Here is a 12,824-nt window from a genome sequence, read left to right on the forward strand (position 1 = left end):
TCAGTGATTCAGAGAAAAATAATTAAAAAAGCCTTTTGCACAACAGACATTATTACCTATAACAATAATTGCAATGCTAAGAATAGGTTTGCACTCAAAATCTGAAGAGAAATTGTGTCAATAAGGATAATTATAGTATTGTTTGTTTTGAATAATGGTCAACCAGTTTAGACATACATACAGAATGCTGTGGGCCATTGGAAGCAAAGAAATAAAATAAACCGGAGCTCTCTGTAAGTGCAATATAACCCTAAAGGATCAAGTCCTGTAGGTAAGACTGGGGTAAAAACACGTTACTGATTGCTGCTCTTGTAGATGAGAACTGTAGCTTGTCTGACTCATAGTAAAAGAGCCGTCACATTCCAAAACAATGACTAATTATCATGCTTCTTCGGTTAAATCATGCTTCAGCTGAGAAGATATAGAGCATTGGTGAGAAAATAACGAGGAGGCAAATAAACTACGAAGGTGACATAAGAGTCGAAGGTTGAAGTAGGGGACAAGGATACTGGAGGATTAAGTGAACCTGTAATACACTTGTGGCAGAAAGGTTAAATTCCAGCATAAGAACATAAGAACATAAGAAAGTTTACAATCGAGAGGAGGCCATTCGCCCCATCATGCTAGCTTGGTGTCCATTAATAACTAAGTGATCCAAAGATCCTATCCAGTCTATTTTTAAATGTTCCCAAATTTTTCGCTTCAACCACATCGCTGGGGAGTTTGTTCAGATTGTGTTCATCCCTGTTTGAAGAAGTGTCTCCTGTTTTCTGTCTTCTGAGCCACCTATTTTAGTATCATCCGCAAATTTGACAAGTTTGCTAACTATCCCAGAGTCCAGATCATTAATATAGATTAGAAAAAGCACAGGCCCTAGTACTGATCCCTGTGGAACTCCACTAACAACCTCACTCCAGTTAGAAGAGACTCCTCTAATCAACACCCTCTGTTTCTATACATCAACCAGTTCATAATCCATCTACTTACATTACCCTGAATGCCTACAGCTTCCAATTTGAGGATCAGTCTTTGGTACAGAAAGCAGCAGGGCTGTCAGGCAAATAGAATGACAGTGAGCTGTTAAGATTGCTGAACTAGCCTTTTTTTAATTAATGGATTTACTTAATGGAACTAATTTAGTGTTTTCTCATCTATTGCTGAAAATCTGGATGAATGGAAAAGGAACAAGAGATTCAATAAGCTCCATTTTGGAATAAATAAATTGAAAAGTAAGTACATGCACGCATACATCTTCACAGAAATCAGGACAAAATCACCAGCTTTGTGAAGAAGATGTATATAGGCCTGTAATGTACTGCATGTGTCTTTTAGTTATAGTATTGAAATTACTATACAGATAAATTGGCATTAAATTTGCATTGGAAGGTATTTCTCTCTTGGTCCTGAGGCTGTTCACAGAAAGGGTTTTGTAAGAAAAGCCAGCCTCCTTATAACATTGTCTCACTCTTCGCTTGAAGTCCTCTGATTGGACAGTGGAGATGACATGATTTATAAACACTGCCAGTTTGACTCTAAGTGCCAGAAATGCACTCTCAAGCGTTTTTGTTTTTTGTTTTGTTACAGTCACTGCTATTGTCCAGCAGTAAAAAAACTGACAGATGCAGAGGAGCTATGCTGTCCACATAATCGCTGCGAGCCAAGATTTTAATTAATTAAAATGAACTCACTTACAAATTTCTTCTGACCTCCAGTGCCGCCTAGCTGTAAAATGTGCAAGATTAACACTTCAAACACAAAGCCTTCACCTATTCAAAGTGTTCTTATTGTTTTGTCTCGGGATGCATATTTGCAAATCATTAGTGGATCAGCATAGTCGCATACACCGAGAAGAACCATTTCTGTTTCAAACTATATAGATTATAAATACACAGCTTTTGCAGGATTTTGAGATACTTTGTTACAGACAATGTCTTCTAAAGTCACTGTTCCAATTAAATATGAAAATATGAAAATAAAAGCACTCCTACAGTTTATCTTATAAAAGCCATCGAGCTGTTGTCTTTTACACAAACATATAGAGTGTCAAGCATTTTTTTTATATCATAGGATTACAGGGCTAGATTGTTGATATTCTGCTACGTCCGCTAGCCTCTTCAATTCTGTTCCTTGGGTAGCTGGTAAACAAGCTGACAGTATTAGCTCAGGTAGGGACCTGTTTAAACTCAGTCCTCCTGGGATGGGAGGTTGGTTTTGGCTGGGTCTGAAATACCTCTGTGTACACCTAGTCTTGAAAACATCTTCTTAATTGTTAGGGATGTTGCTCCTTGCAGTCTGTCAGTCACATTTCCAATTCCTAATTTTCCATTCTTTCATACTGCTTGTTACACTGCCAAATCCCCTTTGTTTGCATATGCTGTTCCACTTTTGCATTCCCTCCAGCTAAATATCAGAGAAAAATGAAATACTTGTTCAATAATTTATAATGATTTCACAATATCAGGTTGAATTACATCTACTTTGTAGAACTTTTGAAAATAAGATCAATCTTAGCTTTTTTCTTTTACGAATTAAAAATATTCCAAGAACTAAAGTAAACAGTTCATATATAATAAACATTTATCAAAAACTAAAATCTTTATGCTGGAAGTTATGACATGACATCTACACATACTACTCAAATGTTTTAAACATGAATACATTAATACATAAACAAATCTGAGCCAAACAATTCTCATAAATAACTTGCATTTGGTCAAATATCTAAGCAGTCATATTTCACACCAGAAGGTGGCAGTCTACTCACACTTGACATGCCAGAGAAATAAAGCTTTTCTATCCACAGTAGTTATTCAATAACAAATGCAATCAATCACTAATAACGCATGTACAGCAGAATGCATTTATTATGTTACTTGTAATATTTGTTTATGGTATTTGAGAGTTATTTTTTAGCCTTATCTATTAAACTTGATAATCACTACTTTCTGTCATAAGCTACAAAAAAGTAGTATTAGTATGTTGATGCTTAGATATATGTATACATTTAATCAAATTTAATTTGCAAATCCCAAATTCTATTAACAAACATGCCCTTTCTAGTGGCTACCAACTCGCTCGTAAAACACATGCTTCAGATCTTGGAGCTTTGTATTGAATTTAAATAAACTCCCATCACTTCGATCACTCTGGTAACAAATGTGTATTGTGCACAACAGAAGACCGATGTGCACGTAAATGTGCTAAATGTACAAATTATATTGGCAAGATTAAGGCTGTAAGAGATGATTAAAGTGGACGGGGTCATTCACCACGTCCAGGGTAAATTCCCCTAATGATGAAAACACTGTTTCTCAGGTCCAAACTTATCCTTGGATTTCATGTACTACATAAAAGTTATTGACATTTGCATTAAAGATTTATACCTGTGTTCTGTTTTGTTTTGAATAATACTATAGAAATCGGTTGTATTTAGCTGGAGAAAGCTGTAAAAACAGTCAACTTGGCTTCGGGAGAGAGCAGCTGCTGTTTTTTTTAAGGGGTCCCAATGATCCTGTCTGCCAGGATTGTATTTCAAACCTCTTTTCCCAACATAGGCCAGCCAACTTGAGCTACTCAATATAAATTGGATTTGAATTGGGTGTTTTACCTAAAACACTGGCAGATGGACGTAATTGCATTTATCCCTCACCCAGGGAAAGACAGGTGATGGCTTTATTCTGTAAAGAGAGAGAAGACTCTAGTAACAGTGAAATATGTGTTGTCCTTCCAAATGAAGCCTTTTCTGTAGCTTTCAGTTGACGGATTCAGTGAAGGCTGTATTTAAATCACAGTAAGCACAATATAAACAGTGGGTTTTTTTCAATTTGACAACAAGAGATTAATATTAAATGGGGTTTTAAGCTTTTGCAAACATTTCCTCTGTAGTAAGTATCAGTGTAAAAGCAATAAAAAAGCAAAAGTCTTGGCACGGCTCAGGGGTTGACTCAGTGTCCCAGTAATATGGTTCCCAGTCTCTAAACAGCCACGTCATCTACCTGCAGACTGACAGTATCTTAAAAATATATTTAAAAAAATTAATTAGCAGCTCAGGGCAAAATTATATCAAATGGAATCCTGTTAAGAAATCAATTAATTTGATTTTAAATGCATACTTTGCAATTAAGTACAGTATAAACCCTCCTGGTGATTTTCATTTCTTAACGTAAATCAGATTTGTGCTTCAAGAAAAACTCAGACTAAAGCTCTATTGTGTAACTGGACACCTCTGCATAGAGAGAGAGGAAAAAAAATCAGATTTTCTGAAAGTTAAACCCCCTGCCCCATCCTGATTCAAAATGTCTGGCCCCTTTCCTAATAGCACATGTTTTCTAGGCTCTTTGTTTGAAACTCATGAGGCGCCAAAGCCCCTGTGGGTTTTGGCTGATCTGTGAGTGCAGATATAAACAGTATTGTAGAATGATGCCTCTTCCTTGGGCTTTACAGTGCACATCTGGTGCAACAACAGAGAGAGAGACCGTGCCGTGTGCTCTGCAGTTTACAGATATTTACAGAATGCACTAAATATTTAGGATACCATCCGACTCGGTGTGCTTTTCTTGGAAAGCGAGGCATCATTACGGAGTGCATCAAAAATAAAAAGGGAATCTAGTAGGATGAGGTGAATAAATAATTACGCTTCCTTCTCATAATGATTTAAGAAAACTCTTACTCCAAATCCCAGGAAGTCTAGTCTTGAAGCTGAATAAGTTTTTCCTCTTAACTCCCTGACTCCTCTGCTGTAAACGTATGACATCCACATACACAACGAGAACAAAACATTGCATTCACTTGGCCGACGTCCACTTTCATCCATTACAGCACAGCTGCTCCTCGGTGGAGGGGGTACAGACTCGAAACAAAACATCTGATTACAGTTATATTTGTCTATATGTATTACATTATATTTGTGTATATTGTGAGTAACAGACTTCATCTATTTTAAGTCCTAATTGTATTACTAAGACTCCTCTTATAAAACAATATGCAATTTACATTGAATTAACTGTTGAAAATGTTTAGGAATGTATACATTTACTCCATGCTTTGCACAATTCAAACTGAGGTCTCTGAATTGGAGAAAATTATTTATTGTTGAATATATAGATAAAGAAATGAAGTTACTGGTTTTCCTGATAGGCACACCATGTTATAAACCTCCACTGAGAATGAAAGTTGGGTGTTGTGCCTCAGACATGGACGGTTCAACTGGATGCAGATTCTGAGTGGAACTCCAGGGGCAGCACTCAAATGAGCAAACATGGCCAGGGTGGGGTGTTCAAAGCTGGCCATGGTTTCCTGCATTTGCAACGGGTTCCCCATTGGCTTAACATTTAATGTTATTAGCAAGAACGGGTTTAGACCTCTCCAGAATCCTCTAAATTTTAATTTCTTTTTTATATGGATTTCCTATTGACAAAACAAGCAGATGACCTGTCAATGCAAATTTCAGAGGACGCGTGCATGTTGTCTTTCTCCCCATGCTAGAACAAGTGATATCTTTCATACTGAGGATATTACCCACAGGGGGCGGGACCTGTGTCATTACCTTGGGACCTGTGAACGTATTTGTCTAACAAAGCTGCCTATAGGCTACTGTACGCTGTCACTCAAGCAGCCCTCCCCCGCTTGCTTTATCTACAGTACAGTACAGTAATTCAGTGTCTTTTTCACCATTGAGGATCATCCTCTTCTGACTCTGTCTTAATATAATATATCAATTCAGTATAAATCATAGTGGATTGCATGCGCTACCAAGCTTGTAACATAATATTATTGTTCACGTGCTGGAGCAAGAGAGTCATGGCACTAAATCTGCTGGGCCCAGCTGGATCCCCGGCCTGCCACCCAGATCCTATGCCTCGTGTGTGGCCCACCTGGGGCCCGCCTGGGGCCTGACCACGTCTACAGAGCTTAGGAGGACCCATCCTCGTGCCTTATTTGTGCACATTTCAACTGTGCTCTCGGCTCCAACGTAAAGCACAGGCTTCCTTTGCAGATTAGCTCCCACACATCAGTTTTGGCGTTGAGGTTACAGCTTTCCTTAAGCCCGTCTCCACCCTCCACTCAGCTGCTCCCCCCCATGCAGAATCCACGCGCTGTCCGCTTGGGGGTCTTGATCTCCCCAGGGGCACAGACGCAGGGTCCCCAGAGCTCGCAGTGTCACCCGCGACGCAGCAAGTCTCAACAACCTGACGGACCAGGTGCCGGAGCTGATGCGCCTCCACATGGCCAACCAGGCCGCTCCAGCCCCCCACCTCCACCTGCAGCCCCGGCCCCAGCGGGGTAACCATCACCCATCCCACTCAGCCCTATGGGTGGGAGTGAAGCAGTTTCATGGGCTGAGGACATGCTCTCCCTCCAGGCTTCAGATTCGGGGGCCTTGGGGGACCAGAGAGACTGGAGGAAGATGGACCTGCCTGCGCCTGACTAAAACAGTCATATTCTTCTACAGGCTCCAGTGCTCTGTTCATCATAACGTGCATTTCTGCTCTCCTGTTGTAAGTAAACATTTTATTCAGTGGTGTAGCAAGGCAAATGTGCAGTATAGTACAATGACATTAAAAGGGAATCCCAAATCGTCTATGTTTCAGTGTGGAATAGTTCACTGCACTGCAGTGCATTATAAGAGCAAATTAAACTGAAATAGACATCAGATGCTTGGATAAAGAATAGTTGGATTCAAATGCCACATGGTACATAGTTTGAGGAAGAATATAATCACAAGTGTTTGTAGAATATTATTTCCATCTGAGAGAGATTACCTTTCCCTGCTAGCATTAAAAGCAATTGGGACAAACAAATCAAAATAAGACTAACTTCCACAAGAAGCAGGCAATCAGTTTCACTGTTCTTTTATAGTCCTTTTCCTGTAGTCTTATGACACAGTTAACCATTGCACAGTGCACGTGCTCAGTTTTATTCACAGGATCACACCTTAAGCAGGGTTTTCAGCTTTACACTAAACCTATGTTCTCAGTCATAACATAAACATAAACATAAAACATAAAACCATACAAGGGGTATTAAAAATTTCACTCGTTTTTAATTATTGATCGAATGTAATGTACTTACATACAATATCCCACTGGCTGTGTGTTTTTTCTTTCTTTCTGTGTATATCTTCAATTTAATATGCCCTGCAGGAATCACCTCTCTCACTTTTCCATTAGCATGTAATTCTCATACAGTAAAAACAGAAACCGCAGACACAGACATCTTTCAGGGTGCATATACTTCATCCCTGGTACAAACTCTTATCTGTCAAGCTGAGTCAATATCCCCAATGTTATCCACTTAGACAAAAAGGCCTCCTTTGTTGGCTTTTTGAGTTACAGAGCAATGAGTTTTAAGAATGAAAACCTCCTTGTCTTATGGGGCCATGTGAGCTGCTGGAATAATAGAAAACAAATACCCTATACCAGCACTATCAAAAAATCTGAAACCTTCATAAGTTTGGTTATTTTTTTAACAGTCAATTTGTCATTTTCACAGGTAAGAACTTAATTCCACTGAAAGGAACATTGTATTTTAATGGTTGACATGAACATGAAAAACCCATCCATTCCCTCCAAACTGAATGTTAACAAAAGTAATTGCTTCCTGACTATATAAAAGGAAAAAAAAAAAAAAAATTACCATCAATGTATATTAAAATGACCATTCCATTCAGAACCACAAAACAGCAAATGCTTAATTGGGAGAAACATGTTTAAGTTTTGTTATATGTTTATTTCAGATTATGAATATAAATACAGACATAGTTTAGTATGTCTACTGTATGCTCTGATGGGTTGCCATTATGGGTGAAAAGTGATCCATAGGTAACAAACACCAAGGAAATGCATCTTGCAAACAATAGAAAAAAGTGACATACAAATGAATACTTGTATAACACAGAAAAATGTCTAACTGCCAACCAGCAGCACATTTATATCCCACAGATTTTCTGTAGAAATCAATTAAAATACTAATATTCTTGTGAAAGCAATGGCAATGGAGATCTGAAAGATGAACTCAGAAGAACGATGAACAGAGCTTGTATACACCCCTGTTTCTTAAATTAATACACGTAATAGGCCAGTCATCTTGTAATAAGATTCTACAGGAATCCTGACTCTTCATTTGTTATTATTACTTCACAGAGTTTCTCCCATTGTAAGATTGTACAGAATCTCATTAGTCACGCATTAAATTATTATTATTATTAATGTTGTCAACATATTTGTATTGAAACACGTTTTCTTCATGTAATGTAATACAATATTGTGTTGAAGAAAAAATAAGCACATATGCCTTGAAGCACACATTTCAAAATAGAAATAACTACATTACCTGAAAATAACATTATCAGATATACAAAGAACATGAACAGAGAACATAATATTGAAGATTTTCAGTTTGCCAATGTGGACTCACCAGTTACTATTTTATACACACTATCCTTCTGTGTTGTTCAGATTCAGACAGCAATATAATTGTAATGCACCAACAATAACATTGTGTGGGACAAACCCAGTGAAACACCACTGTTTAACAACTATATCCACAGAAACATGTCCCCTGTCTCTTCCTCTGAAGTGTGTGTGTGTGTGTGTGTGTGTGTGTTTCTGCACATCCGTAATGAAATCCATAGGGATATTCCAAATATTGTGCACACTGCTTTGTGTTTATTTTCACAAGGGGTTCACATTTTCTTCTGTTTCCACTTGGCCTTTCATTTGATCTCCAGAAAATGATAAATTCCTGTGTGAAACTATTTTCCCATCTCACTCTCACTCACTCTCTGTGACATCAAAATAAACTAAGAATAGCACAAATAGCAGGAGGCAAACTATTTTGGTTAAAAATGTACTGTATCTCTTTCTTCTTTTTGCTTTCACTGAAAATAGTTAATGTCCAAATGTCAGATGCTTTGTTTCCAGTTTCTTGGTCATGTTTGAGGGAACAGATTATTAGAAAGCATTCATTTGGTACCAAAACTCAACCACAACATATATTGACAAGATCCTGTCTTTATACCAAACGAGCAGTTGCATCTGGCTCCAGTGGTTTGTGGTATTAAAGTAGGCCTGCTATATTTCAAGTTGTAGTCTATGAAAGGCCAAAGTCCACACAAGTTTTGTTTTGTTTATTTTGATCATTAGTGGTAAGTATTATTTTAAACCTGTATAACTGTAAACAAAATGCACAGGCTAAAGCCTAGCTTATATAAAATAATATAAGGCACACATTCGGTTTCATCAGATTATACAGCTTTTAGAAACAGAGGAAATGATTAGCTCTGAAACTATAAAAAACTACATGGACTTGGCCCTCATGTTTGCAGACTCCTAGTCCGAGAACCTCTGCTGCATTACCTCCTCACGCCTGACGTTGCCATCGAGAAAACGGTCACAAGGAAACTCGATGAGATCTGCCTCGTCGATGGCGCACATTACGTTCCGTGGCCGGTTCGACTGATACCCGGTGAAGTCCGCTGACACGCCGGTGCCCATGGAGCGCAGCGGCCGCCTGGTCGAGTACATCTGCCTCACGTGCACCGCGGACTTCCTTTTGTTCAGCTTCTTCCGTAGAGACTTGGAGAGCCATACAGACACGACCACGAACACAAGCAGAGCGTTGACGCCCAACATAATCACAGTGAGCAGCTGGAAGTCCACAGAGCCCTGCTTCTCTGGGAGAGTGACCACTCCTGTGCAGTGGTCCCTGGAGGCCACCTGGCAGACAAGGTCGGCTATTACACTCTCGATGCAAACCATATAGGTGGTGTCCTCTTTCAGCTCCTGCAGAGTGACTGAGTTAGACTGGTCCCGCACATAAATAAAGCGATGAAACCTCACTGGCTGGCCAAAGCGATCAAAGAGCACTCTGAAATGCACTTGGGAGTTCATTGGGCCTTGATGGTCCAACACTGTCCAGTGAATGGTGGCTGCGGTGGACGTCACTTGATTGGCTGTGATGTTTAGGATGAAGAACCTGTTGAACTCGCAGGGATCCACCACCACAGGAAAATCCACATTCTTCAATAAGTTGAACTTCTCCGCTTTGGCTTCAGAAGGGTGTGATGTTGTCAGGGCAGGTGGATTGACTTTGGTCACCTCAGCCTGTGCGGTGGCATTTAGGTTGGCTGGGGTCACTAAAAGCTTTCCTCTCTCAGGCCTTCCTGCAGACGCTGAGGCATTTTTTCTTCCCAGTGTAGAAGATCTTGTCCTATGGGTGCTGGCCTCCTTCTTTCGTTTGCTTTTTTCCACAGACAATTTCTCAGGCTCTCCTGGCCCTCCCTGGTCTGCCTGGATATTAACCTCTTGGACAGACTGTTGCTCTTCCACACGGCCTGAGGTAACACTTTCTATTGAACCCAACTGAGATGGCAAACATACCTTGGAGTTGTTACCTGAAAAGTGTAACTGGGAGCTGTTTAAATAGTCCAAATACTTTCCTTTCAAAACATGAGGGTGGTGGCACTGGACAAACACAGTGAGTAGTTTGCCCTGTGAGTGAGCTAAATTCATCCATTGTTTAAACCCACCGAGTCTACAGTCACAAGTCCAGTTATTCTCATTTAAATCCAGGCTGTAAAGACCATTGTTGGAAGAGAAAATATTCCCAGAAAGGGCTGTCAGCTGGTTATTTTTCAGCTTTAACACTTTCAGATACTTCAATTCTTTAAATGCTAAGGGGTCCACCTTACTGATGAGATTATTACTGAAGTCCAGTTCCTCTATCTTCTCCAAAGGATCCAGCAGCCCCAGAGGGATGTCTGTGAGTAGGTTGCCATCCATCAGCAATTCCCTGACGCCCGACAGTCCTTTCAGAGCCTCCGTGCCGACCTGGGAGATCTTGTTGTTGCTCAGAGCCAGTTTTGACAGCTTGTGCAGGTTTTGAAAGACGTGGTCCCCAACTTGCTGGATGTCATTGTCACACAGCAGCAGGGTGGTGAGGGAGGTGAGCTGCGCAAACGTGAACACACTGCGGATCGCGGTCTGCTTGTTCCCAGACAGGTTCAGGAAGCGGAGTTTGCTCAGTTTGGCAAAGGCGTTTCTGTGAATGTGGCGAATTTTATTCGTCTCCAAGTGGAGATACAGCAAATTCGCCAGGCTCTTAAAAAGCGCATCCTGGAGGATCTCGATGGCGTTGCTGTCCAGTCTCAGCTTTATCAGGCTGTCTAAGCTCGCAAAGGACTCTGCCGTCAGCTTTTTGATCTCGTTGCTGTTGGCATATAGGATCCTGAGTTTTTTCAGAGATAGTAAAGTGCCCGTAGAAACACTGGTTATGAGGTTATTCCCCAAATACAGCTCCTCCAGTCTGCACAGTTTCTCAAACGCTTTCGGGTGAATCGACTGGATTTGATTGTATTGCAAGTCCAGTCGGATCATCTGGCCAAAGCGGACGAAGTCGAAGGCGGAGATGTTGTGGATGAAGTTACCTCCCAGGCTGAAGATGAGGATCTCCTCCGGGTTGTGCACGCCGGCTTTGGGCACGGAGCGCAGCCCCCGGTTTGTGCACAGCAGATGCTGCGAGTGCTGACAGTCGCATCGGTCGGGACAGATCGCGTTTGCAGGACAGATGAAGCACAGAAGTATCGTCAAGCGGACTGCACATAGGCTTTCCATTCCCAAAAGTAGTTGAAACCGCAGTTTTCTGCATTCCTTTGTATTTCGGCGCAATTATGCTGTATTTCCCTTTGCGCACGTATCTGTCCAGCACCGGTCACCTGGCAGCCACGCACGATGCGCCTCTTTACAACCCAGCATCTGTCCGAGCGCAGGAGCTCGCAGTCGCGAAGCAGGGTGACTCAAAAGAAGAAGAAAAAAGGGAAGTAAACTTTGCACTGCTGTCCCGCAACTTTGCGCAAGGAAATGTCCACTTCCCAAAGCCGAAAACCCCCAAGTGGTCGCCTGATGCAAAATACGCATTTGCAGGATCTTCTCAGTTTACCAGCTGGGAAACACCTCCCCCACAGCAGCCACCGACTCTCTGAGATGCGGTTTCTGCTGGAGAGATTGTGTCCATAGACATCTGAGGAAAGAAATCACATTTTAATTCGCGTCGGCCAAACAACTGTTATTCTATAATTAATGACCATGTATTGTGTCCGTTTCCTGTTATGCAGGGTCCGAGCTAATACTGAACAGACAGATTTGGGGGGGAAAAACAGACGGAAACCTTTGCTTCCCACACTTCTCTGGAGAGATCTAGTGCTCTCTTGGATGGCTTTTGGTTTGGGGAGTGCAGAATATGAAAGTGGGAGTGGAGATGCTTTTAAAAGGTATAGTGTACAATTACCACTTCAGTGTTGGACAGCTGTCTTAACATGCAGGGGGGGCTCCTACATTAATATGCACTGCGACCCCCCCCGCCCCCGCTCTGGCTCAATTAAGTGTAGGAGAATAACAGCTTTATCAGAATTTACTGTGTGCCGTAAAAAGTGTAGCATATTATTAAACGCTACATGCAAATTTAGATAATTAATTACTTATTGATGTGGCCAAGTGAAACCTCAGGGATTCAGGGATTCCCCAGCTGTTTTCAATTTCAGTGTTTGGAATCTGGGCCAAGCTAATGGGAATTCTGCTGAAATGGTTGCAAAAATGTTTAAAACTAGTTTGCCCAACCTGTGCCAAAAATTAGTTAACTGAGCAAGTATCAGGTTTTCTTTTTTATAAACAGTTTCTAATAGCAACTAAAAATAAAGTAATGATGCCATTCATAACATAGAGGCACTGCTGTACAGTCAGTTAAAGATGGCTTAAACATGAAATATATGCAAATTTGACTTACTACTGGGAGTAATTTGTGTTATGCATGCTGGAATTTGTTTTTTG

The 12,824-nt window shown here is 40.7% G+C and overlaps 1 protein-coding gene across 1 annotated transcript; it reads right to left on the bottom strand.

Annotated features, from left to right (window-relative positions):
* Window positions 1-6,892: 6,892 nt before the first annotated feature.
* tril (TLR4 interactor with leucine-rich repeats) lies at window positions 6,893-12,183 on the bottom strand. The gene has a single exon (XM_066715656.1). The coding sequence runs from the start codon at window positions 11,610-11,612 to the stop codon at window positions 9,330-9,332; it is 2,283 nt and encodes a 760-aa protein (XP_066571753.1). The 5' UTR covers window positions 11,613-12,183; the 3' UTR covers window positions 6,893-9,329.
* Window positions 12,184-12,824: the final 641 nt, after the last annotated feature.

The sequence above is a fragment of the Amia ocellicauda genome, chromosome 10, assembly GCF_036373705.1.
Source record: "Amia ocellicauda isolate fAmiCal2 chromosome 10, fAmiCal2.hap1, whole genome shotgun sequence".
Lineage (NCBI taxonomy): Eukaryota > Metazoa > Chordata > Actinopteri > Amiiformes > Amiidae > Amia > Amia ocellicauda.